Here is a 23,406-nt window from a genome sequence, read left to right on the forward strand (position 1 = left end):
ACACCAAGGAAGAGCATATCTCGCTTCTTTCTGAATTATTAGACCTCCTTACAACGATTGGATGCAAAATTAACCCCAAGAAAGCCCAAATCCTTCAGGGAAAGGTCACATATTTAGGTAGTCATCACGGATGGGAAGCGTGAAATAGAACTCAAACGCATTGATTCCATTGTAAATTTGCCCTTGCCCCAAAACGTTACAGCACTCCGGTCATTTTTAGGACTGGTTGGATATTGTCGGAACCATATAGACGGATTCGTCACAAAAACAGCCCCACTTTCCGAGCTACTAAAGTAACAGGCACCATGGAAATGGCTTCCACAGCACACGGATGCTGTGGATGCATTGAAACGCGCCCTGAGCACAGCCCCCGCTTTGCAAGCTCCAGATCCCCACTCCCCATACGCGAGAGAGGTGGCGACCACAGATCACACCCTTTCAGCTGTACTCCTGCAGGAAAGGCACCATCGTCTAGGACCCGTAGCCTATGCCTCACGAATCTTAGATCCGGTTGAACAAGGATTTTCAGCCTGCGAGAGGCACTTGTTAGCAGTTTTCTGGGCGGTACAGTACTTCTCGTACATAACCGGACTCGACCCAGGGCGGCACGGTAGCATTGTGGATAGCACAATTGCTTCACAGCTCCAGGTTCCCAGGTTCGAATTCCGACTTGGGTCACTGTCTGTGCGGAGCCTGCACATCCTCCCAGTGTGTGCGTGGGTTTCCTCCGGGTGCTCCGGTTTCCTCCCACAGTCCAAAGATGTGCAGGTTAGGTTGACTGGCCATGATAAATTGCCCTTAGTGTCCAAAATTGCCCTTAGTGTTGGGTGGGGTTACTGGGTTATGGGGATAGGGTGGAGCTGTGGACCTTGGCTAGGGTGCTCTTTCCAAGAGTCGGTGCAGACACGATGACTGTAAATTCTCTGTAAATAACCCAGTAACCATTTTGACCGAGCACACACCGACACAGCTTTTATTGGACAGCAGACTAAAGGACGGCACAGTAAGCCAAATTCGAGCAGCGCGATGGACCCCACTCCTACTGGGACGCGACATCACTGTAAAATGGACAGAAACGCACAAGTTTCTGGCCGATAATTTGAATTATTCAGGGACCCCACATGAGTGCGAGATCATAGCCCCAAAGCACACCACAGGATCCTTTGTTCCCAAGTCGGTATCAAGAAAGACAGGTATTGGACCCCAGCCCACAGACAAAGCACTGAGAATTTATGTAGATGGCTCCTCCACAGTCATTGAGGGAAAAAGGATAACCGGCTGTGGCATTTATGTAGAGGACGCGCAGGGACGCGCTTTAGAAGAGGTAGCTTTAAAATTGCCTGGACACTTAGGTTCGCAGGCAGCCAAGTTAGCGGCCATTGCTTACATTGTCCAATACCCCGATTCATTCCCGACCCCTGCAGACATATATTCGGACAGTTTGTACGTCTGCAACAGCCTAACGGAATTCCTACTCCTGTGGGAATCGAGAGGATTTATTTCCGTGGACGGAAAACCTCTACCCTCAGCCCCACTGCTCAAACATATCCTTCAGACAGCTAAAGGCAGAAAATACGGCATCGTCAAATAAGAAGCCACCATCGTTCCTCCCCACCTGGTAATGTGAAAGCTGACGCCCTAGCGAAGACAGGCTCACGACATGGCCACTTTTGGCAACCCCCGAGAGTGCCCCAGTACACGCAGTTCAGGTCTCACAGACCAACATCTAAGATCTAACCCAGGCACAGAAAGAAGACAAAGCGTTAAAAGACATTTTAAAAGGAAACTTCCCAGCTCCTTATGAAAAATTTAGAAATTCTGACGGTCCATGAGGGAATCGTTTTATAGGATGGAATTTATGTAGTCCCCACTCAGGACAGGAATGAGATAATTTCTAAGTTCCATGACGGACATGTACACCAAGGGATTGAATCCACCCTTGCCCATCTCAGACCCCTCTGCTGGTGACCTGATTTGAAAACCGGCGTGTCCCATTACGTCGAAAACTGTTTAATATGCGCTCAAAACAACCCCGATAGGTATGCGAAAAAGCCCAGCTACGACACACCCGCCCTGTAAATGGCCCGTGGACAATCCTCCAATTGGATTATATTGGTCCGCTCCCCCCCACCCCCCTTGCACCTTGACCACACCCCCAGAACCAAATTTCACCCTGATGCTTGATTCGGCTGCTAGCGACAGCACTACTAGAAGCCCCCGAGAGACCCGAACAGAGATCCCACGAAACAGGCCCCAGTCACTACAGGCCTAGAGACCCCAACCACTATACGCTCAGCCTCTTTGAAACTATTTATTTGCCCACACCGGAACCTGATCCACCACCCGACGATAGCGACAAACCCCTTGCAACCTCCTTACGGACCATGAAGCACTGGCACTGCGACAATTCCTGTCGCTTGACGAGAAATGACGAAATGGACCCCACACCGGCACACGGTGCGTTAGCAAACACTAGGAAAGAGTTTGGCACCCGGGAATGGTGACAACTCCGAGTCTGACTCCCACCATGGTAACCCCATTGCAAATCTTTTTGAAATGGAATCTTGAGGTGTCCTGATGATGAGAGTCAGGAACCGATGGAGATTTACGGTGTCCTATAACCTGATGGAGCCTGCCCGCTTTTTCTTTCTTTAATTTGTTATTTGTAAATGTAGAATGTTTGTTCTTCGTGTGACTATTTGTGTTGATCTCACTGAATTTCTTGGTACAGTTTATTCTTTCAGCCTCACACCAAAATTCTTGATGCAGCCATAATTACTTGTCTGATGCCATATGGCAGTTAGTGAAACAAGTTTGTCTGGAGCCCATATAGTTGCAAATTCTTACCGCTCTTGGAAGGTCACTCAGGCAGTGGAGTAATGGCACTTATCCCCGCCCTGCCTGGGGAACCCTCTATACATCTGGTCAGCCTAGCTCGGGTAGTGGAGCAACGGCACTGATCACCGCCCTACCTGGGGATCCCACTCATTCTTGCCCTGCCGTGGATCATACTCACCACCCCATTCGGATGCTTGTTTTCAAAACTCTTTTTCTGTTCTTTTCTAGTCCTGTGGTTTAAAGAATGTTCTTTGCCACTACTTTTGCCCTTACCGGCATACTATTTACATGTAAGAAACACTTGGTTGGAAAAACAAGTTTGCGGAGGACAGAGAAATTGTCCGCCCACTCAGCCCATCGACCACAGGCTGCGAGAGTGCTCGCGCTGTGACACAGAATTTCTGGGATGTCTTGTCTCCGCAAATGGTTGTTTAAAAAAAAAATGAGGGAGTCACATATGGTGACGATTATAATGGGAAAATTGATGTTAAGGAGACACAGACGGACATACGAGATGTTAGACAACACGATTATAACAGATACTATGCTTGTTCCCACAGGAAGATACGAAGATACTCGACGGCGAAGGAAAGCCGAATAAGATGAAAACGACCCTGATGATCGGCATCATGGATCGTTGCTGGAACAGCTCAGCTGCGCGTGTTACCTACCTCTACCCGCCCCCCCCCCCCCCCTCACCACACAGGGCCCGAACACGACAACCCAACAGAACACCCCCAGCCCGGACACTACACCGCACACACACCCAGCCACCGATACCCCCACATGGTGTGAGAACCTCGTCAAGTGGTATTCACTGTCCTACACAGTGGAAGCCTTACTAGTAATAACCATATTGTACAGTGTCATTCAGACCATCAGATTGCGGAAATGAAGGAGAGCCTCCCGCACTCCAGTATACACATTTAGAGCCCCTTTCCTCGGACTCCAGCAAGCCCCACACTCTTTCTGAACCTCTCTCTTTAATAAATTCCGCGGTTGTTGTTTTGTTAATAAAGTTTATTTTCTGTGTATGAATGTCAGTGATAGGAAGAAATGTGATGCTGCTATCGGATATTTTTTGTATTGTAAGATAAGTTCTTTGATTGTTAAATAGCAGCATGAGTGTAGTCTAGTTAGAGACAGTTAGAGGTTCCCCTTTTCTGTTAAATGGCCCCCTAGAAATTTTTAGATATGTGTTGTTTAGGGAAATTAGGTAAATGTTTTTGGACCCATAGGACAGAGTAGAGTAGAACCTGTCTTTGGTTAAGGGTTTAGCCATGTAAAATGGCTGCGTTCCGATTAATCTGGCCAAAACCCAGTTTAAAACGGCTAACCCGAAAGACTGCTGGGAAAAGCAGCCAAGAAGACACAAGCAGGCAGCTGCAGACAGGTTTGCATATTCAGCTCTGGGAACGTAGCCCAGATTGATGCTCAGGGCTATCAACAGCCCATCAACCCAGGTATCCGCAGTTGCATTCAGGACTGTTTACACCTAATCTACTCAGACATCCACAGTTAAATCGGCTATCCCCGGGAACAATTGCAACATATTAGCAATTGAATACCGGGCCAGACCTGTCGGCGCCTGCAGTGGCCGAAACAAAGACAGGTCAGCGGCCACCCCCCGATCGAGGAATCGCCTCACCATTGGACACATCGACCCCAGAGACTGGGGACAGAATCCAATCACATGGGACTCAGGGTCAAGGGCCGCCCTGGGAGGCGGGAAGTCCCTGGGCCCAATAAAAGTGAAGGTCCAAGTTCAGATCTCTCTCTCATCTTCGCCTGCTCGAGACCTTCGCAAGACCAGCCACCGGCCACCGTAAGTTTGAATCCAATTATCGCTATCCGGTAGAAACACCTAGCCACCGACCTGTAGCAGCCTTTTGAATTCCGCGGGCCAGATTTGATTGGACAAGCCATTCGTTTCCCTGACCTGGTGGGCTCTTCCTAAGTTAAGTATTGGCCAGTAGTGATAGGTTTGTTATATAGAAAGTAGTATTAGGGTATTAATATTGCTTGTTGTATATAATAAATGACCGTTGTTTTAATCCTTACTAAGCGGTGTGCTGTGTTATTAATCATAACCTGAACCACGTGGCGGTATCATAAAGATATCTGGCGACTCATGAGCAAAGGTGACCTAAACAGAGCAAATAGACGAAAGCTAGAAAGAGCAACAAGGGTACCCGGCATCCCAAGAGAACAAAGAAGACCCAGCATTGTGATCCTTCACGTTGAGGATCAAGAAGACGGAGTGTAGCCATGTGGGATGGCCACTTCCAACTAGGTACAGAGAAACCCGCAAAGACTGGTGGGTAAAATGGAGAAGCCAAGAATCAGGCAGGCTCAGAGCCTGAAATGCATATTTGTCAGCAAAAGTCCAGACGGTATCCAAACTCTGACCCATTAGCATGTTAATCAGGCCGATTAGCATTTGATGGCCCATCTTCCCCAAAACAAAGGACTGGTACTCAAGCAATCAGGACAGTCCCAGATATTTCGGCTCCACTCCCGGTTCAAGGGAGACACAAACAACGGGGTCAATGGCCGCTTGGGACATGCCCAGCCATCCAGATCCCCAGCCACTTATTGGTTAAGGAATCGTTGAGTTGCCCGAGGAAGCGATGGACTTCGCTAGAAGGAAAGGACTGGTGCCGGACTGAGGACTTTGAACTTTGCTGCAGCGCTCACGTTAAAAAAGTTTCTTGTTTTTCTTTTTTGGGACGTTATTTGTAATGCCTTCTGTATTGATTTGGGGCCTGTTGCAGAGCTGAGTGAGTTAAAGTTTACAGTTGCACCGATGGGGGATGGAGTTGTGTTTGTTAAATGCTGGATCTTCTATTTGATCTTTTCTTTGTTTATCGTGGTTTTTTTAGGGCAATTGTGTTGGGACTGCTTTTCTTTTGAATATGCATGTCCGAGCAGGGGAAGAGGGTGGGGAGGGAACAATAGGTGGGAGAATGTCTGGCGCCATGGGCGGGGGTCACCAAGCTAGTTGGGCGGGCTAGCTCACGGAAGCGCAGTGGGGGCTGAGATGTTATGCTTGTCGAAGGGGTCGGTTTACATAGTGTTGTTACTGGGGTGGGGGGGGGGGGAATGTTCTGCTGATGGGGGAGGGACTTTTGCTGTGGGACAGAAAAGAGGTCGGGGGCGGAGGCTGCCTGGGGCGGGCCGGCGGATGCGTGGGGCGCGGGATAGAGACTGGCCCAAGAAAGGTGATGGCTGATCGGCGAAGGGGGGGGGGCGATGAGCCCCCCAACTAGGCTGATCACATGGAATGTGAGAGGGCTAAATGGGCCGGTTAAGAGGGCACGCGTGTTCGTGCATTTGAGAGGACTGAAGGCAGACGTGATAATGCTACAGGAGACGTACCTTAGAGTAACTGATCAGATCAGATTAAGGAAGGGCTGGGTCGGACAGGTTTTTCACTCGGTGCTGGACTCGAAGACTAGAGGGGTCGCGATCCTGATTAATAAGCGAGTGGTATTTGAGGCAGGAAGAATAGTGGCGGATGTGGGAGGCTGGTACATTATGGTCAGTGGGAAACTGGAGAGGTTGCAAGGTATTAGTAAATGTGTACGCACCAAATTGGGATGATGTGGAGTTTATAAAGAGGATGCTGGGGAAGATCCCGGACTTGGATTCGCATAAATTGGTCATGGGAGGGGACTTTAACACAGTTATTGACCCTGGGTTAGACGGTCGAGCTCAAGGACGGGCAGGGTGCCAGCAATGGCAAAGGAGCTAAAGGGGTTTATGGAGCAGATGGGGGGAACCCATGGACATTTGGGCAGCAGAGAGTGAAGGAGTTCTCCTTCTACTCACACATGCATAAAGTGTACTCCCAGATTGATTTTTAAATTTTGAACAGGGCTCTACTGACGGGGGTAGTGGACACCCGCGAGTAAAAAAGGGGATGCTTGAGCGGAGCTGGGGGGGAGGGTGGGTTGGCGCTGCCAAACTTTAGTAATTATTATTGGGCGGCGAATATAGCCATGATCAGGAAGTGGGTGGTGGGGGCAGGGTCGGCATTGGAGCATACGGAGGTGGCTTCATGCAAGGGCACCAGTTTGGTGGCATTGGTAACGGCGCCTCTGCCATTCCCGCCGGCACGGTACTCCACCAGCCCCGTGATGGTGGCGGCCCTGAGGATCTGGGGGCAATGGAGGAGGCATGTGGGAGCAGAGGGAGCATCGGTCTGGTCTCCAATCTGTATTAATCACCGCTTCGCCCCGGGAAGGATGGATGGAGGGTTTCGGAGACGGCAGAGAGCAGGGATTGAGAGGATGGGGGATATGTTTATAGAGGGGAGTTTTTCTAGCCTGAGGGAGCTGGAGGAGAAATTTGGATTGGCGAGGGGAAATTAATTCAGGTACCTGCAGGTGCGGGACTTCCTACGCAGGCAGGTCTCCACCTTCCCGCTCCTACCACCAAGGGGGATACAGGACAGGGTAGTTTCTAGAGTGTGGGTGGGAGAAGGGAGGGTTTCTGACATTTACAAGAAATTCATGGAGTCAGAGGAGACGCAGACCTAGGAGCTAAAGCGCAAGTGGGAAGAGGAGTTGGATGGAGAGACAGAGGATGGTCTCTGGGCGGATGCGTTGAGTAGAGTCAACACGATCACAACATGTGCCAGGCTCAGCTTGATACAATTCACGGTCGTTCACCGGGCCCACATGACAGTGGCCCGGATGAGCAGGGTCTTTGGGGTAGAAGGTGTGCATGAGGGTCAGCGAACCATGTCCATATGTTCTGGGCATGCCCGAAGCTGAGGGAATTCTGGCAGGGTTTGGCGGAGGTCATGTCCAAGGTGTTATAAACAAGGGTGGCACCGAGTCCAGAGGTGGCGATTTTCGGAGCGTCAGAGGACCTGGGAATCCAAGAGGAGAAAGAGGCAGACGTTCTAGCCTTTGCTTCCCTGGTAGCCTGGAGATGGATTCTATTAGCTTGGAGGAACCGAATGCCCCTGACAACGGAGACCTGGCTCACTGACATAGCTAGCTTTCTCTGTCTGGAGAAAATCAAGTTCGCCTTGAGAGGGTCAATGTTGGGGTTCGCCCGGAGTGGCAGCCGTTCATCGACTTCTTCGTGGAAAATTTACCGTCAGCAGAGGGGAGGGGGGGGGCCTCTGGGGGTTAGATTAATTTAGAGTAGGGGGTTAGTAAAGGTGTAAGGGAGGAAGATGGCTTTTGCACTATGTTTATAAATTCATGTACATTGTTTATTTTGTTGTTGTAAAGCCATAAATACCTCAATAAAATGTTTATTAAAAAAAAAAAAATCTGTCTTTATCCCCTTCACCAATCATGCCAAGTTCAACCTATACAGCTGGACCCAGCTCCACGCCACCTAGATACCGAGGTATCTAAAGCTTGTCCCCACCCGAAACGGCAACTCCCCATACCTCCTTTCTTGCCCTCCAGCATTAATCGGGAACACCTCACTCTTTCCCATTTTCAATTTATGTCCTGAAAACCGGCAAATTCACCCAAATCCCCATAATCCCTTCAATGCAGCCCAACCGGTCCAGAATATATAACAGATCATCCACGTCCAGCGAAACCCTATACTTGGCCCCGCCCTCTCCCGCTCAATCCCTCTCCAATACCTCGACGCATTGAGCACCATTGCCCGAGGGCATCATAATCAGGTTGAGTAACCTGCAGACATTTGCAGGTAACTGCCTTCCTTTAACAAAACCCTTTCCCTCGCCTCATTATGTTTGCACCTCGGGTCGGGTGGAGGCAATTAAGATGAATGTATTGCTGCGGTTTTTGTTCATTTTTCAATGCCTGCCGATCTTTTTATCAAAGGCGTTTTTTAAGGAAGTAGAAAAGATGGTTACCTCGTTTATTTGGAGGGGGGGGGGTAAAGTGGCTAGGATTAAGGTGCTGTGCAGAGAGGACGGCAGTCAGGGGGGTTGGGTCTCCAAAATGTATTGCATTATTACTGGGCGGAGAATTCTGAGAAGGTGAGGGGCTAGGTTAGAGGGGGGGATTCCCAGTTTAGATTGGAGGAAAGTCTATGCAGGGGGTCGGTGTTAAGGCCACCGCTCCCCATGGCCCCGGGGAAATATTCAGGAAATCCGGTGGTAGGGGAGACGCTTAAAATCTGGATGCAGATGTGCCAGCTCTTCAAGATGTGGGTGGGGTCAAGGGGAATGCCGATTCGAGGGAATCATAGATTTGAGGTAGGATGGGAATTTTCAGAAATGAGTGGAGAGGGGAGTTAGAGTATTAAAGGATTTGTTGGGGATGATACAGTTGAAGGTGAAGTATAGCGCGCACCTCACAATGGCGAGGATGAGCCAACTTTTTGAGAGGGCGGAGGATGTTTGTAAATGGTAGGGGGAGGGGGCCCACTAATCACGTTCATATGTTTTGGGCCTGTCCAAAACTGGAGGGGTATTGGTGGGAGGTCTTTAGGGTAATCTCAAAGTTAGTGCATGTGAGACTCAAACTGGTATCCTAGAAGCCATATTCGGGGTGTCGGATCGGCCAGGGTTGGAAGCGGGTGTGGAGGGAGATGTCTTGGCCTTCGCCTCGCTAATCGCCCAAAGGCGGATTCTGTTGGGATGGAGGTCGGCCTCTCCACCCTGTGCCTCGGCATGGCAGGGGGACCTGCTGGAGTTCTTAACACTCGTGAAAGTAAAGTTCGAGTTGAGGGGGAGGATGGAAAGGTTTACAACTCATGGGCCTTGTTCATCATGCATTTTCATGAATTGGATGACATCGAACATTAGGGGGGGTTGGGGGGAGAGGGGGTTTGGAATGTACAAGTTATTGCTGATTCTTTTTCATTGGTGTTTTGTATTCAAAATATTGGGAGTTGTTTAAGGGTGGGTGGGATAAGGGGATTGTTGGTTGGGGGATTGCCATTGTATTTATTGTTATTGTTGATTATTGGTTGTAAATGTTGCTAAAAATGTGAAAAAGGAGAATAAAAATATTTATAAAAAATAAAAATTATATGTTCGCACCTGCAGTGGCCCCAGCTCCGCCCCAAACCTCTTATAAACTTCACTGGGAACCCGTCTGGACCCAGAGCCTTCCCTTCCTGCATTGCCCCCATGCCATCCATCACCTCCCATAGTCCAATCGGCGCCTCCAGGCCTTGCACCTACCCCTCCTCCGCCTTGCGAAACTCCAATCCACCCAGGAAACAGCTCATCCCCTCTTCCCCTTCAAGGGCTCCGACTCATAAAGCCTCCTATAGAAGGCCTCAAATACCCCATTCCCCTCCTCCGGGTCCATCACCACCTTACCCCCTTCATCCCTCACTCTACCGATCTACTACCTGCATCCTACTTGACTTCTCCCCGTACTCTTACACTGCCCCTCTAGCTCTCCGCAACTGTCCCACTGCCTTCCCCGTCGACACTAACCCAAACTCCATCTGGAGCCTCCGTCTCCCCTTCAACAACCCCTCCTCCGGCCCCGCCGAGTACCTCCTATCCACCCTCAAGATGTCATCAAACAACTTTGCGCTCGCCTCCCACTCCACCCTCTCCGTGCGCCGAATCAAAATAACCTCCCCTCTAACTACAGCCTCAAGTGCCTCCCACAGCATGGCAGCTGTGACCATGTTATTCACCACCACATAGTCGTGAATGGCAGCCCTCACCCAGTCAAACACACCCTCATCCGCCAACAGCCCACATCCAACCTCCATTGCAGGTGTTGGCTTCCCCCCTAACTACCCGCAAATCCAACCAATGCAGCGGATGGTCAGAGACCATGGGCTGGATTCTCCGGTCGCCGATGCCGAAATCACATCCGGCGAACGGCCCGGAGAATCCAAGTTTCCAACAGAATCGAGGTGGCGTGCTTTCGCGATGCTCCGCCCCATCCAAAGCAGTGTACTCGCAGAGTACGCTGTGCCACGTACCGACGGCCTCAGGCCCACCCCCGATGCTTTGCCACCGACCGGCCGAGTTCCTGATGGCGTGGGACACGTGTGGACTCAGTCCAGCGCCGCCATAGTCGAGGGAGGTCCGATCCGCGGGCAGGGGGGGGACATTATTTGGGGCTGGGGGCACTGTGGGAGGGAGGGGTGGTCCGGGATGCGTGAGCCAACTTCAATTACGTCTCCTGCAGAAACACCACGTCCGCCTTCAGACTCCTCGGGTGCCTGAACAAATGAGATCGGTTAACTGGCCCATTCAACCGTCACACGGTCCACATGACCAGCCTGGTCGGGGGCTCCCTTGCCGAGATACTTCATAAAAAATTATAAAACAAAGTATGAGACTGGAGTCACATAAGGAGGGGTCGAGTGGCAATCATCGGTGGATTTCCACTCTGGAGGGACATATCCCCATACGAATTGCAAAGCCCTGTCTTGCCAAACCTTCCTCAGTCAGGTGGGTAAGACAGGAGCAGTGAAGCGTGCCCCTAGCTGCATCTTTGGAGTGCCCTGTAAAGATTGGAGCTTTGAAGACAGGGTTGATAAAGATAAAGTATTTCCATTGGCTGGAGATTCTAAATCTAGGGGGCATAGTCTAAAAATTAGGGACAGACCATTCAGGAGAGATGTTAGGAAGCATTTCTTCATGCAAAAGGCGGTAGAGGTTTGGAACTCTCTCCCACACACAGCAGTTGAAGCTAGAACAGTTGTTAATTTTAAATCTGAGGTAGATTTTTCTTAAGCAACGATATTAAGGATATGGGCCAAAGACTGGTATATGGAGTTAGGCCACAGATTAGCCATGATCGCATCAGATGGTGGGACAGGTTTGAGGGCTGAAAGGCCTACTCCTGTTCCTAGGAGCTAAAATTCTGACAGTGTTACGAACCCAGTTGATGTTATAACTGGGCGGAAAAGATCCCAGAATGGAACCCTGGCTCAAAAGACCATCGGCGGAATTTTCCGGTCCTGAGACTAAGTGTTGACGCTGGGGCAGGATTTGCGGACTTACACGACAGCAAAACTGGCGCCACACCTAGACCGTTTCAGTGACCGTTGAGGGGCTAGCACCAGTGCCATGTCAGTGACTCAGGGCCGGGATCGAACCCAGGTTCTCAGCGCTGTAGGCAGCAGTGCTAACCACTGCGCCATCATGTAGCCCTCTCTAAGCACAAAAGAAACACAATTAGAACTTAACCCACCCCCACACATACACCCTTGTCCAGCATGAATCTAACTATAGGCTTTAAACTTCCAGGCACAGAAGCATTAAATTAAACCCACTTAAAATTATACCTTATTTCTAATGTTTACCAATACAAATTTAAAACTACCTTTGTTTTCCTAACAGCAGCATATGATTTCATTCAGTTGCTTCTGAGACCGTGGGTTGATGGATTGTTCCATCACACTACTGATTTGCATATGTAACCTGTTCTGCAATATTTGAAGTTGTGTCACAAGCACTTCACTGTTCAATTCTATGGCAGTGCACAGTACGCTTGCACAGATCCATAGTCACACCAGGAACAGGGCAGCCTTCCTAGTACATGGAGAAAATAGTAGGAATTTAGTTGGGCTACTCCTCGAGATGGTCATGGGACAGTAAGGTCTGCTGTTTCCATGACTGCTGTATTTGTACTCTTCCATAGGAAGCCAAAAATTGAAAACTAAATCATTGGCTGCAGAAATCCCTTTGACTATCTTCTTATTTAGTTTAGGTTTTAGGTATTCTTGAGGGCAGCACGGTGGTGCAGTGGTTAGCACTGCTGCCTCACGGCGCCGAGGTCCAGGTTTGGTCCCAGCCCTGGGTCACTGTCCGTGTGGAGTTTGCACATTCTCCCCGTGTTTGTGTGGGTTTCACCCCCACAACCCAAAAGTGCAGGGTAGGTGGATTGTCCACGCTAAATTGTCCCTTGATTGGAAAAAATGAATTGGGTACTCTAAGTTTATTTTTAAAAATTTTAAATATTTTTGAATGCCCTCATTAAAAAAGACCCAATAAAATGCAGAAACTGCATTCCCAAGAATGCAGAAACTGCACTTCCCCCAACTGTCACTTCAGGAAGCACGCAGTGTTTGGTGTTCAAAGCTGGTTTAAGAAGAGGTACGGTGTAATGTGCATTTGTTCTACGCAGCCTCACCAGTGTCAGCACCATGTAGAAATGTGCTTGTGGCCAGGATTTGAACACTTGCTGTATCTCACATTAATCACAAGGTTGCTTTCCGCCTCCCGATGTTCAATTGTCAAAGACTCCGATCTGGTCAGCTTCTTCAAAGCGAAATTGGTCAGTTTTTTCACCATTGGTTTGTCCAAATGTTTAATGTTGTCTCGTATTAATAGTGTCACAGCCTTTAGTAAGACAGAGCATTGTTTTGCCAGCAATCTGATTTCTATTTTAAAAATAAGTTTAGAATATCCCAATTAATTTTTTCCAATTAAGGGGCAATTTAGCGAGGCCAATCCACCTACTCTGCACATCTTTGGGTTGTGGGGGCGAAACCCACAAACATGGGGAGAATGTGCAAACTCCACACAAACAGTGACTCAGGACCGGGATCGAACCTGGGACCTTGGCGCTGTGAGGCAGTAGTGCTAACCACTACGCCACCGTGCTGCCCCTGATTTCTTAATATACCTGCGACAGAATGCAAGAACGATTTTATGATTGATGCTTTCTAGTTTTCATCGGGTCTTAAATAATCTTATTTTAACAAATTCATCTTCATCAGAAAACAAGTTCATAACCATGCTCAATGAGTATTCCGTTAGTTACTGTTCCTATCCACAATGTCTTCCATAATCTCTTCTGGTCCAATAAGTCTTTCTTCATACTGATCACTGTATTTTATTTACCTCTTTCATCTCCGGTCTCTTCTTTTGAATGCACTGACATGTGATAACAGCAAACCTAACTGCAAAACGTAGGGGGAGAGGGCCACCCCTGGTATCCAAGTAGTTCTGACAAATGTTGTATGCCGTTTTCTCTAGATCTGCAGCAGTTTTTGTTGGCTTTTCCGTCTCCAGCTCTTTCAGCACAAGATCTTTCTGTTCAGCACAAAAATGATGAGAACATGTAATATTATATCATGGGAGTTCTAAACATTCACAAATATATTTAAGCCTTTTGGACTTATAAAGGGAAAAGGTGTCAGGACTAAGTAGTAGCACAGTGTCAAGATCGAACATTTTAGGTCACAAGAATCAAGGTGCCACTACAACGCCAAAGCATCATCTCTAGTGGGTTAATCAAACTGAAGTGTATGTGTACATACAAATGGAAATCTTCACATATAAATGCAGGGAAGCCACCACCGCAAGATTATAGTGTCATTGGAGGGAGGGGAACGACTCAGAGAGGCAAAATGTCAAAAACACTCGGGAAAGGCTGACATAAATAAAAGGGCCAACGAATAAAAAGGCGTTGAAATAGATTATTAGAGGATTTGTGACACTACGCACACACACACAGATACACACATATATATATATACACACATACATATATCTTGCTCATCTAATTAGCTAGGAGAGGGGATATAGCTAATGCAAAGTACAGTGTGAAGCATTTATTGAATGTCTTCTTACCAGGAATACTGGTTGTCTGCTCTCATCCACTGCTTTGATACCAGTTAGAATTTCAGCAAGAACCTGCAATAAGTTGACAATGTCACTTGAAAGCTTTTTAAAAAAAAATATTGAGGCATTTATATTCTTAATTTTAACAGAATAAGCAACCACACACCAAACAAAAGTCAGCCAGCATGGCTTACATAAACAACTCCACAACCCCAATTGACACTTGAAAGCTTTAACCTTAAATCTATAACTGTTTAGAAGAACCGAAACAAATACTATACATTGTGCCTTGAATATATTCTATAAAGTATGAATGAGAGTCACCACAGCATACAGAGTATTGACTCACTATCCCAACAAGGGCTTGCATACTATTTTGTGCCAACAAATCACACATATAAATGACTTTCTAATTTCAGTCAGGGCCCTTGGGAGAATTGAAGGGCAAACTAGCTATTTCCAATTAGAACCCGAGGGAGAGGGAAATCCGCTAGAACATCCTGGGCGGTATTCTCCCTTCTGGGGACTAAGTGATTCACCTGAGGAAGGAGCAGTGCTCTGAAAGCTAGTGTCTGAAACAAACCTGTTGGACTTTAACCTGGTGTTGTAAGACTTCTTACTGTGCTCACCCCAGTCCAACCCCGGCATCTCCTCATCATTTCTGAGCAATGGAAGATTAGGGTAAAATCAGGTGTCTTTGTTTATACTGAAATAATACCTTCACACCTCAGTGTCAACCTGGTATTTTCATGTCACTACTCTCCTATTATTTTTTTTTAAAGTTTTTAAAACGCATTGCCAGGGAAAGTTGTGGAAGCAGATACATTAAAGGCATCCAAAAGGCATCTCGATAAATACATGGATAGGATGGGTTTAGAGGGATATAGCACTCGGAAATGCAGAGGGTTTGGCCAATGGTAGTATCATGACCAGTACAGGCTTGGAGGGCCGAAGGGCCTGTTCCTGTGCTGCATTGTTCTTTGTTATAGTTGCTAATGTTTTACATTGTGCTATCGTGGGGTTCACAGTGCAGCATTTTTTCAAAGCTCATTTATATTTACTGTTAGCTAGCTACCGCATCATGATTTTCAATCATCAACACAGAAACGCACCAAATATTCGGTAGTAATATAAAGATGGAGGGTAACATATTGGCATAGATAGAAGATTAGCTTGTTAACAGGAAGCAGAGTGGACATAAATGGGTCTTTTCAAGTTGGCGAGATGTAATGAGTGGCGTGCCACTGGAATCAGTGCCGGTACCTCAACTGTTTACAATTTATATGATGATTTTGATGAAGGGATGGATGGGATGGTTGTGAATTTGCTGATGACACAAAGCTAGGTAGGAAAGTAAGTTGTGAAGATGACACAAGGAGGCTACAAAAGGATATAGATAGGTTAATTGAGTGGGAAAAGATCTGGCCATTGGAGTAGAGTGTGGGAAATTGTGAAAGTGTCCATTTTGACAGGAAGAATAATAGAAAAGCATATTATCTAAATGGTGAAAGATTGCAGAGCTTTGAAATGCAGATGGGATTTGGGTGTCTTGCTGCAGTAATTGCAAAAGGCAAATGCAAGTGCGGCAAGTAATTAGGAAAGCTAATAAAATGTTATCACTTATTTAGAGGGAAGTTGAAGACAGATGTGGGGAGGTTATGCTACAGTTTGCTGAGCACCAGTGAGACCACATCTGGAATACTGTGTACACTATTGGTCATCTTATTGAAGGAGGGGTATAAATGCATGGGAAGCAGTCCAAAGAAGGTTTACCAAACGAATACCTGGAATTGTTGCCTTATATGGAAAGGTTGGACAGGCTTGGCTTGTATCTGCTGGAGTTTAGAAGAGCAAGAGGCGACTTGGTTGAAACATACAATATCCCAAGGAGACATGACAGGATGGATGTGGAGAGGAGGTCTCCTCGTGTAGAAGGATTTACAACTAAGGGATCAATATTTAAAAAAACATTTAAAATGGAGATGAAGCAAAATGTTTTCTCTCAGAGGGTCATGAGTGTTCAGAACTCTCTTAATGAAAAGGCAGTGGAAGCAGAATCTTTGAATGTTTCTAAGGCAGAGATGGGCAGATTCTTTGTAAGCAAGGGAGTGATAGGCTATCGAGGGTAGGCCGGATGCCTATTTGAGGTTACTAGCAGATCAGCCATGATTTTATTAATTGGTGGAGCAGACGTACTCCTGCTCCTTGTTCGCATATCACCCATGTGTTATGTCGGGTGCAGATGGGCAAGGGTGGAGTAAGGGCACATATATCATAGGCAAAGAGGATTTGGGGTCGGACGTAACCCATTCTCCACAGCATTTGAAAGTCTTGAATCATGTCCTTTATTCCTCCCCTCCCTCCAATAAAAATAAATTGATTTCCATTGGGAAATGAATTTAAGTTCTGATTAACTTTTCATAATTTAGAATGTTAAATCCCAAAATGCCCTTTATTCTCCCTGATGCATCAACAACCAAAGGCCACAACACTGCCCACATAACTTTACTGAGACCTCACAACTGATTATATTAGGACGCGATAAACTGATTTGTCTTGTAGTCAAATATCCTTACGACAGATGCCAATATTTCATTAGTCTTTTCATAAGCCTTACAATGACTGAATACTTGAAATGAATGGTCAAACCATTATATAAGAAATATAAACAAGAATGACCATATGATCCGTCAAGCTCTACTATAGAATATGATCATGATTGATCTTCTGCCTCCAATCCATTTGCCATATTCCTTGATTCTCTGGAAAAACAAATATCTGTGTATTTCATCGTTAAATATACTCAACAAAGGAGCATCCACAACCCCCTGTGAATTAAAGGATCCACCACCTTTCTGAGTGAATAAGTTTCTCCTCCCCATAATCTTAAATTATCAATCCCTTATCACAGGCAAACTACTTACTATGCCAAAGCTAAAAGTGTCAACTTTTACAGACAGCCACCTGAACCGAATAAACTCATCAGGTAGATAGGCTAGAGGTCCCTGCAAATTCTTGGTCTTCAGGGTAACGTGGCTGTTGATAGGATTCATATTTCCGCCAAGAGGGTGAATTTTCACCAGACCAAAGTCTCCCAGCTTTGGTGTAAAATATTCATCGAGCAGAATGTTAGAACTGTAAGAGCGAGAAAATTGAAAAAATTAAACAAGATATATATATTTTATTAATTGGTAATTAACTATTGATTATGGCTTTAGGCTTTCAGTAATTAGGTTACAATCATTATCTTTCAGTATGCAATGTCCAGACACATTTTCACAATCACCAATGATTGTCAATGATGAATCGTCTAAACTACCAATTCCATAGAATCCCGACAGTGCAGAAGGAGGCCATTTGGCCCATCAAGTCTGCACCGATCCTCTGAAAGAATACCCCACCCAGGCCCAGTTGCCCAGCCTAGCCCTACCTATCTTGCTGATTTTGGACACTAAGAAGCAATTTTGCATGGGCAATCCACCTAACCTGCACATCTTTAGACTGAGAGGAGAAACCGGAGCACCCGGAGGAAACCCACGCACACACGGGATGAATATGCAAACTCCTCACAGTCACCCACAGCCAGAACTGAACCCAGGTTTGAATCTTGTCTTGGGGTTCAAATATGAAACCACCTGGATTTGTGGAATGCAGATTACATTATCCTATATTACTAGGATTGTGATTTCAGCTGCATCATTTTGTTAAGGAGCTCAGCAGAACCTAATAAATGAGGCGTTTGGGAACAATCTTGTACACCCAGTACCTGCTTCAATGAAATGCTGAGAAAAGCTGGAAGTAGGCTGCCCATCTACCAACAGTTAGTGCAGAAAGATGAGCGAAAAGGAGAAAAATAGTAGTACTGAACTAAAATAACTGAATAAAAAAGTAGCTTGAAGCTATTCCTGGATAGGTGAAGGTTGCTTCTCTTTGTGGGAGAGTCTAGGACCAGAGGGCATAATCTCAGAGAAAGGGGTCACCCATTTGCGGGAGAGATGAGGAATTTCTTCTCGGAGGCTGGTGAATCAGTGAAGTTCTTTACTGCAGGGGGCTGTAGAGGATCTGTTGTTAAATATGTTCAGGTTGAGATGGACAGATTTGTAATCAGTAAGGGAATTAAGAATTATGGGGAAAATGGAGTTGAGGATAATATCAAATCAATCATGATCTCACTGAATGACAGTGGAGCAGACTCGAGGGACTGAATGGCCTATCTCTGCTCCTATGTCTTATGTTCTATGGACCAAGCTACCTCGACCCATGCTCTGGCTTCCAGACAAATCATTTAATCTCAACTGCCGAGGGATGGGGAGAGCAGTTTTCTAAGGTAGGAAATGTAGGTTTGATTCAAACATGGACAAAAGAGCTGAACTTCAGACGTGAGGTGAGGGTGACTGCCGTTGACATGAAGGCAGTATTTGACGGATTCTGGAGCCCTAGCAAAACTGGAGTCAATGGGAATCAGGGGGAAAAACTCTCCGCTTGTTGGGAGTCATACTTGTTACAAAGGAAGTTGTTTGTGGTGGTTGGAGGTCAATCGTCTAAGCTCCAAGACATCACTGCAGGAGTTCTCCAGAGAAGTGACCCTAGGCTTTAACGCCTTTAGCTGTTTCATCAATGGCCTTCCTTCCATCATAAGGGCAGAAGTGGGGATGTTTGCGGATGATCGTGACCTCTCAGTACTGAAGCAGTTCATGTCCACACGCAGCAAGACCTGGATAATATCCAGGCTTGGGCTGACAAGTGGCAAGTTACATTTGCGCCACACAATGACCATCTCCAAGAGAGGATCTAACCATCGCCCTTTGATATTCAATAGCATTAACACTGCTGAATCCCCCACAATCAACATCCTGGGGGTTACCATTGACCAGAAACTGAACTAGACTAGCCATAGAAATACTGTGGCTACTAGAGCAGGTCAGAGCTAGGGATCCTGTGGCGAGTAACTCATCTCCTGATCCACAAAAGCCTGTCCGCCATCTACAAGGCACAAGGCACAAGTCAGGAGTGTATTGGAATACTCTCCACTTGTCTGGATGAATGCAGTTCCAACAAGACCCAAGAAGCTCAACACCATCCAGGCAAAGCAACCTGCTTGATTGCTCCCCTTTCCACAAACATTCAATCCCTCCACCACCGCCGAACAGTGGCAACTACGTGTACCATCTACAAGATGCACTACAAGAACTCACTAAGGTTCTTTAGACAGCACCTTCCAAATCCACAGCTACTACCATTAAGAAGGACAAGAGCAGCAGATAGGGAACACCAGCACCTGGAGGTTCTCCTCCAACTCTTTCACCATCCTGACTTGAAATTATCTCGCCATTCCTTCATTGTCGCTGTGTGGAAATCCTGGAATTCCCTCCATAACAGCACTGTGGGTGTACCTACACCTTAGGGACTGCAGCGGTTGAAGAAGGCAGCTCACAACCACCTTCTGAAGGGTAATGAGGGATGTTCAATAAATGCTGGCCTAGCCAGCGAAGTCCACATCCCGTAAATTAGTTTACCAAAAACAACATTGGGGAAGATTCCTGGATAATCTTGCTATCCTGTACCTTTCTGCCTAGTGCACATACAGACTTCAGGCAACGATAGCCCAGCTATGATGTGTCAACAGTCATTCAGTATTTTGTGGAGGATGCGTGACTACTTGGGTGAGGTATCAACCTTTAGATTACTGTCTTCACCAGCAAGTTGGAAAACAGGGGGAAAAGTGGCCTTGAGGAAGGCGGTGAATTACAAAGAAGCATATAGCTAGTGTCGATGTATACTTTTCACATCTGCTGTGATTCCAAGAATCAATGCCTTGCTAATTAAAACTGAAAGCAAGGTTTGAAATTGGCAGTTTTACCTTTTTATATTTCCATGAATTAGAGGCACATTATTCTGATGCAGGAACTGTATTGCTCTTGCTGTTCCAACTGCAATGTTAATCCGTTTGTTCCATGAAATGGCATCGGCAAGATTCTGGAACAAACAAGATATTATTTCACACTTCCCTAAGCGGGCTGTTGGAGGTTCCACCTTTCAGACGAGATGTTAGACCAGTCTGGCCCTTTCAAGTTGACATCAAAAGATCCCCTGGCGCTGCTCAAGGAAAAACATTCCGATTAATGTTTATCCCCGAATCAACGGGAATATCTGATCATTAGCACATTACTGTACACAAATTTGCTGGTGTGTAAGTCTACGTTATAGCAGGAGCTACACTTAAAGGTATTTTGTTTTGTGTGACGAGTTTCAGGATAAGCTGAAGACATGCAAGTTTACCTTATTTTATTCCTTAATTGCTGCAGCAGGTAGGTACTAAGAATCTGTAGTATTGCTCAGTTGCACCACATGCATCATCCAAAGGATCCCAGATTAACATAATAGCTGCTTTTACTGAGCCTTGATCAATAATGGGAGAGGGTCTTTACAGCATTAAAAGTTGAAATAGACAATTCCATTTGTAAGTTTTAATATATAAAGTGAAAATGGAAGAAAAGCTGCTTACTTTGCATTGAAGTTTGCTCTCCAGCGAGCCGTTGGACATGTAACAATAAATGAGGCAGTAAACACCATTTTCAGCACAGCAGCCTTCTAGGGGTAAGATGTTAGAGTGTCGAAACCTGAGGTTCAAGAGGAAAAATTAAACTCAAAAATGTAATTGAATCAGGAGGCAGCACGGTGGTGCAGTGGTTAGCACTGCTGCCTCACGGGGTCCCAGGTTCGATCCCGGCTCTAGGTCACTGTCCGTGTGGAGTTTGCACATTCTCCCCGTGTCTGCGTGGGTCTCACCCTCACAACCCAAAAATATGTGTAGGGTAGGTCCATTGGCCGCGTTAAATTGCCCCTTAATTGGAAAAAATGAATTGGGTACTCTAAATTTATAACAAAGAAAAAAAAGAAACAGGGTCAGATATTTCAAGAGAATCGTGCATGGTAAATCGCACCGCTCATCTTGTGAGTGTACAGGTGCATATTTTAATTTATTTTGAGCAGCAACAGCCAACTAAAAAAATTAAAATTCTGTTGATTTAAAAGTGGATTACGATTTTGGACTTTGACTGCAATGAGGGAGAGTTAGAACAGGCTGGGTCATGGTGTGAACAGCATAGCTTCATCTATTGGAGACCAAGATACTGGCTTATGTCACTGCGTTCTGAAGATGATGAATTTTCAATCTCAGAAGTAATAATAGGGAAAGATGACAATCAGGTGAACCCCTGGAGAGGGAAAATTGGAGAATCAACTTGAATACTAACTGTTTAATGCACAGTATTGGCAGAAACCTGGAAGCAGGCCTTTGGTTGGAATGAACAAAGATCGAGAGAGGGGGAGCTGGAAGGTAGACTCAGGGTTGAACTTTGTCTTTGCCAGCTGCATAAAAGTGGATAAAACCAATGTTACCCCCATGAATACCACACCCCCTTTTTAAAAAAACTTTTTAGCCTTCAGCTTGATAACATTGAAGAAAAGCAAAACAAAGTACAAATCTACATCAATTTCATTAAACAACCAACAAAATACAAATCGATATCAATGTCATTAATACCGCAATGTCACCAATTCTGACATATTACAAAGGGAGTGTTCAATTATGTGTCACAAGGGGCGCGATTCTCCGCTCCCGTGACTAAGTGCCCACGCCGTCAAGAACGCCGTCGAGGTTCACCACAGCGCGAAATGGCCCCGATCTCGACCGATTCAAGGCCCGAAAATGGGCTAGGATCGGGGCCGCGAGAAACCCGGGGGGGGGGGGGGCGGTGTCGCTAAAGCAGCGTCATCAGCGCGCGCTGGGCATTGGCGCCGCATAAAAGCAGCGCCGCGTCATCCGCCGCCAAACTGGCATCAGCCGCGCATCACGGGTTTGCCAGCGCCATCCGACTCCAACCCGCGCATGCATGGTTGCCGTCCTCCCCAAGGCCGCCCCGCAATAAGATGTCGGCTGGATCTTGTGGGGCGCGGAGGAAAGGAGGTCCTCCTTCAGAGAGGCAGGCCCGCCGATCGGTGGCCACCGATCGCGGGCCAGACTCCTCTTGAGTCCTACCCCGGTGAAAGAACCCCACTCGCCCCCCCCCCCACAGCGTTCCCACACGGTTCCCGCCGGCAGCGAGCAGGTGTGGATGGCGCCGGCAGGAAGCCGTCGTTTTGGGCAGGCCGCTCGGCCTATCCGGGCCTGAGAATAGCGGGGGTGGCGGAGAATCGCCATTTTGGGTGTCTCGGGGGATTCACCGGACTGTGTCGCGCAGAGCTAGATAGTGCCGATCTCGCCGCTTGGGTGCATCGTGGGAGGGCGTCGGAACGGCGTCGCGTGAAAAAAGGGCGCCCCAGGCAATTCTCCCAAACGGCGCGGCATCGGAGAATCGCACCCATGGTTTCTCACGGTTGCCATCAGCAGAATGGAGGTTACAAGCTCTAGATTCACTGTATTTACAATGAGCTGTGGAGTGGATGCTTGAACAGTCTACCAAAATCTACATAAGCCGCTTCAAACCTGCAGAAAGTTACATTGAGGGAGGAGGCACCCTTATTCAGCCAGAGTCAGAATTATCCTACTTGTCCCCTCAAAAACTGCAGGACGGGGACCATTTATGGTGCAACTTGACCTGGTTAGATATTGAGAATCTCACTGAACTCATTAAGCTGAATTGGTGGTCATTCATATTGCCACATGACTGGATGAACTGACGCTTAGTGCAGAGAGAGGCTAGTCGGTAACCCAAGTAACAACAGTGTATTTGTTTGGAGCTCCATGTAGATCAAGGAAACAGTAGCATAGTGACTACCAATCCAGAGGTCTGGACTAATGATCCAGAGACAGAGTTCAAATTTCACCATGACTGCTAAGGAATATTAATTCAGTTCATGAAATAAAAATGTGGAATAAAGAGCTGGTGCTGGTTTCTCAGTCCCGCGCACACCAGATTTCTGGTTCAGCACACCGTCGGGATTCTCCGTTTCGCCAGGCTGGTCAATGGGGTTTGCCATTGTGGGGCAGCCCCACGCCCTCGGGAAACCCCCGGGATGCCAGCAAAACGGAGAATCCCAACGGCGGAGAATTCAGCCCCTGGTATCTACAACCT

At 47.0% G+C, this 23,406-nt stretch overlaps 1 protein-coding gene across 1 annotated transcript in view; it reads right to left on the bottom strand.

The window, feature by feature from the left end:
* Window positions 1-23,406, bottom strand: part of LOC140388258 (interleukin-1 receptor-associated kinase-like 2) — a 133,262-nt gene that overhangs the window by 12,985 nt on the left and 96,871 nt on the right. The window contains exons 7-11 of the mRNA XM_072472115.1: window positions 20,835-20,949; window positions 20,190-20,305; window positions 17,254-17,464; window positions 14,339-14,401; window positions 13,607-13,798 (exon numbers count right to left, since the gene is read on the bottom strand). Coding sequence (XP_072328216.1) covers window positions 13,607-13,798; window positions 14,339-14,401; window positions 17,254-17,464; window positions 20,190-20,305; window positions 20,835-20,949 — 697 coding nt within the window. The remainder of the gene's footprint in view (window positions 1-13,606; window positions 13,799-14,338; window positions 14,402-17,253; window positions 17,465-20,189; window positions 20,306-20,834; window positions 20,950-23,406) is intronic.

Source organism: Scyliorhinus torazame, chromosome 13, assembly GCF_047496885.1.
Source record: "Scyliorhinus torazame isolate Kashiwa2021f chromosome 13, sScyTor2.1, whole genome shotgun sequence".
Classification (NCBI taxonomy): Eukaryota; Metazoa; Chordata; class Chondrichthyes; order Carcharhiniformes; family Scyliorhinidae; genus Scyliorhinus; species Scyliorhinus torazame.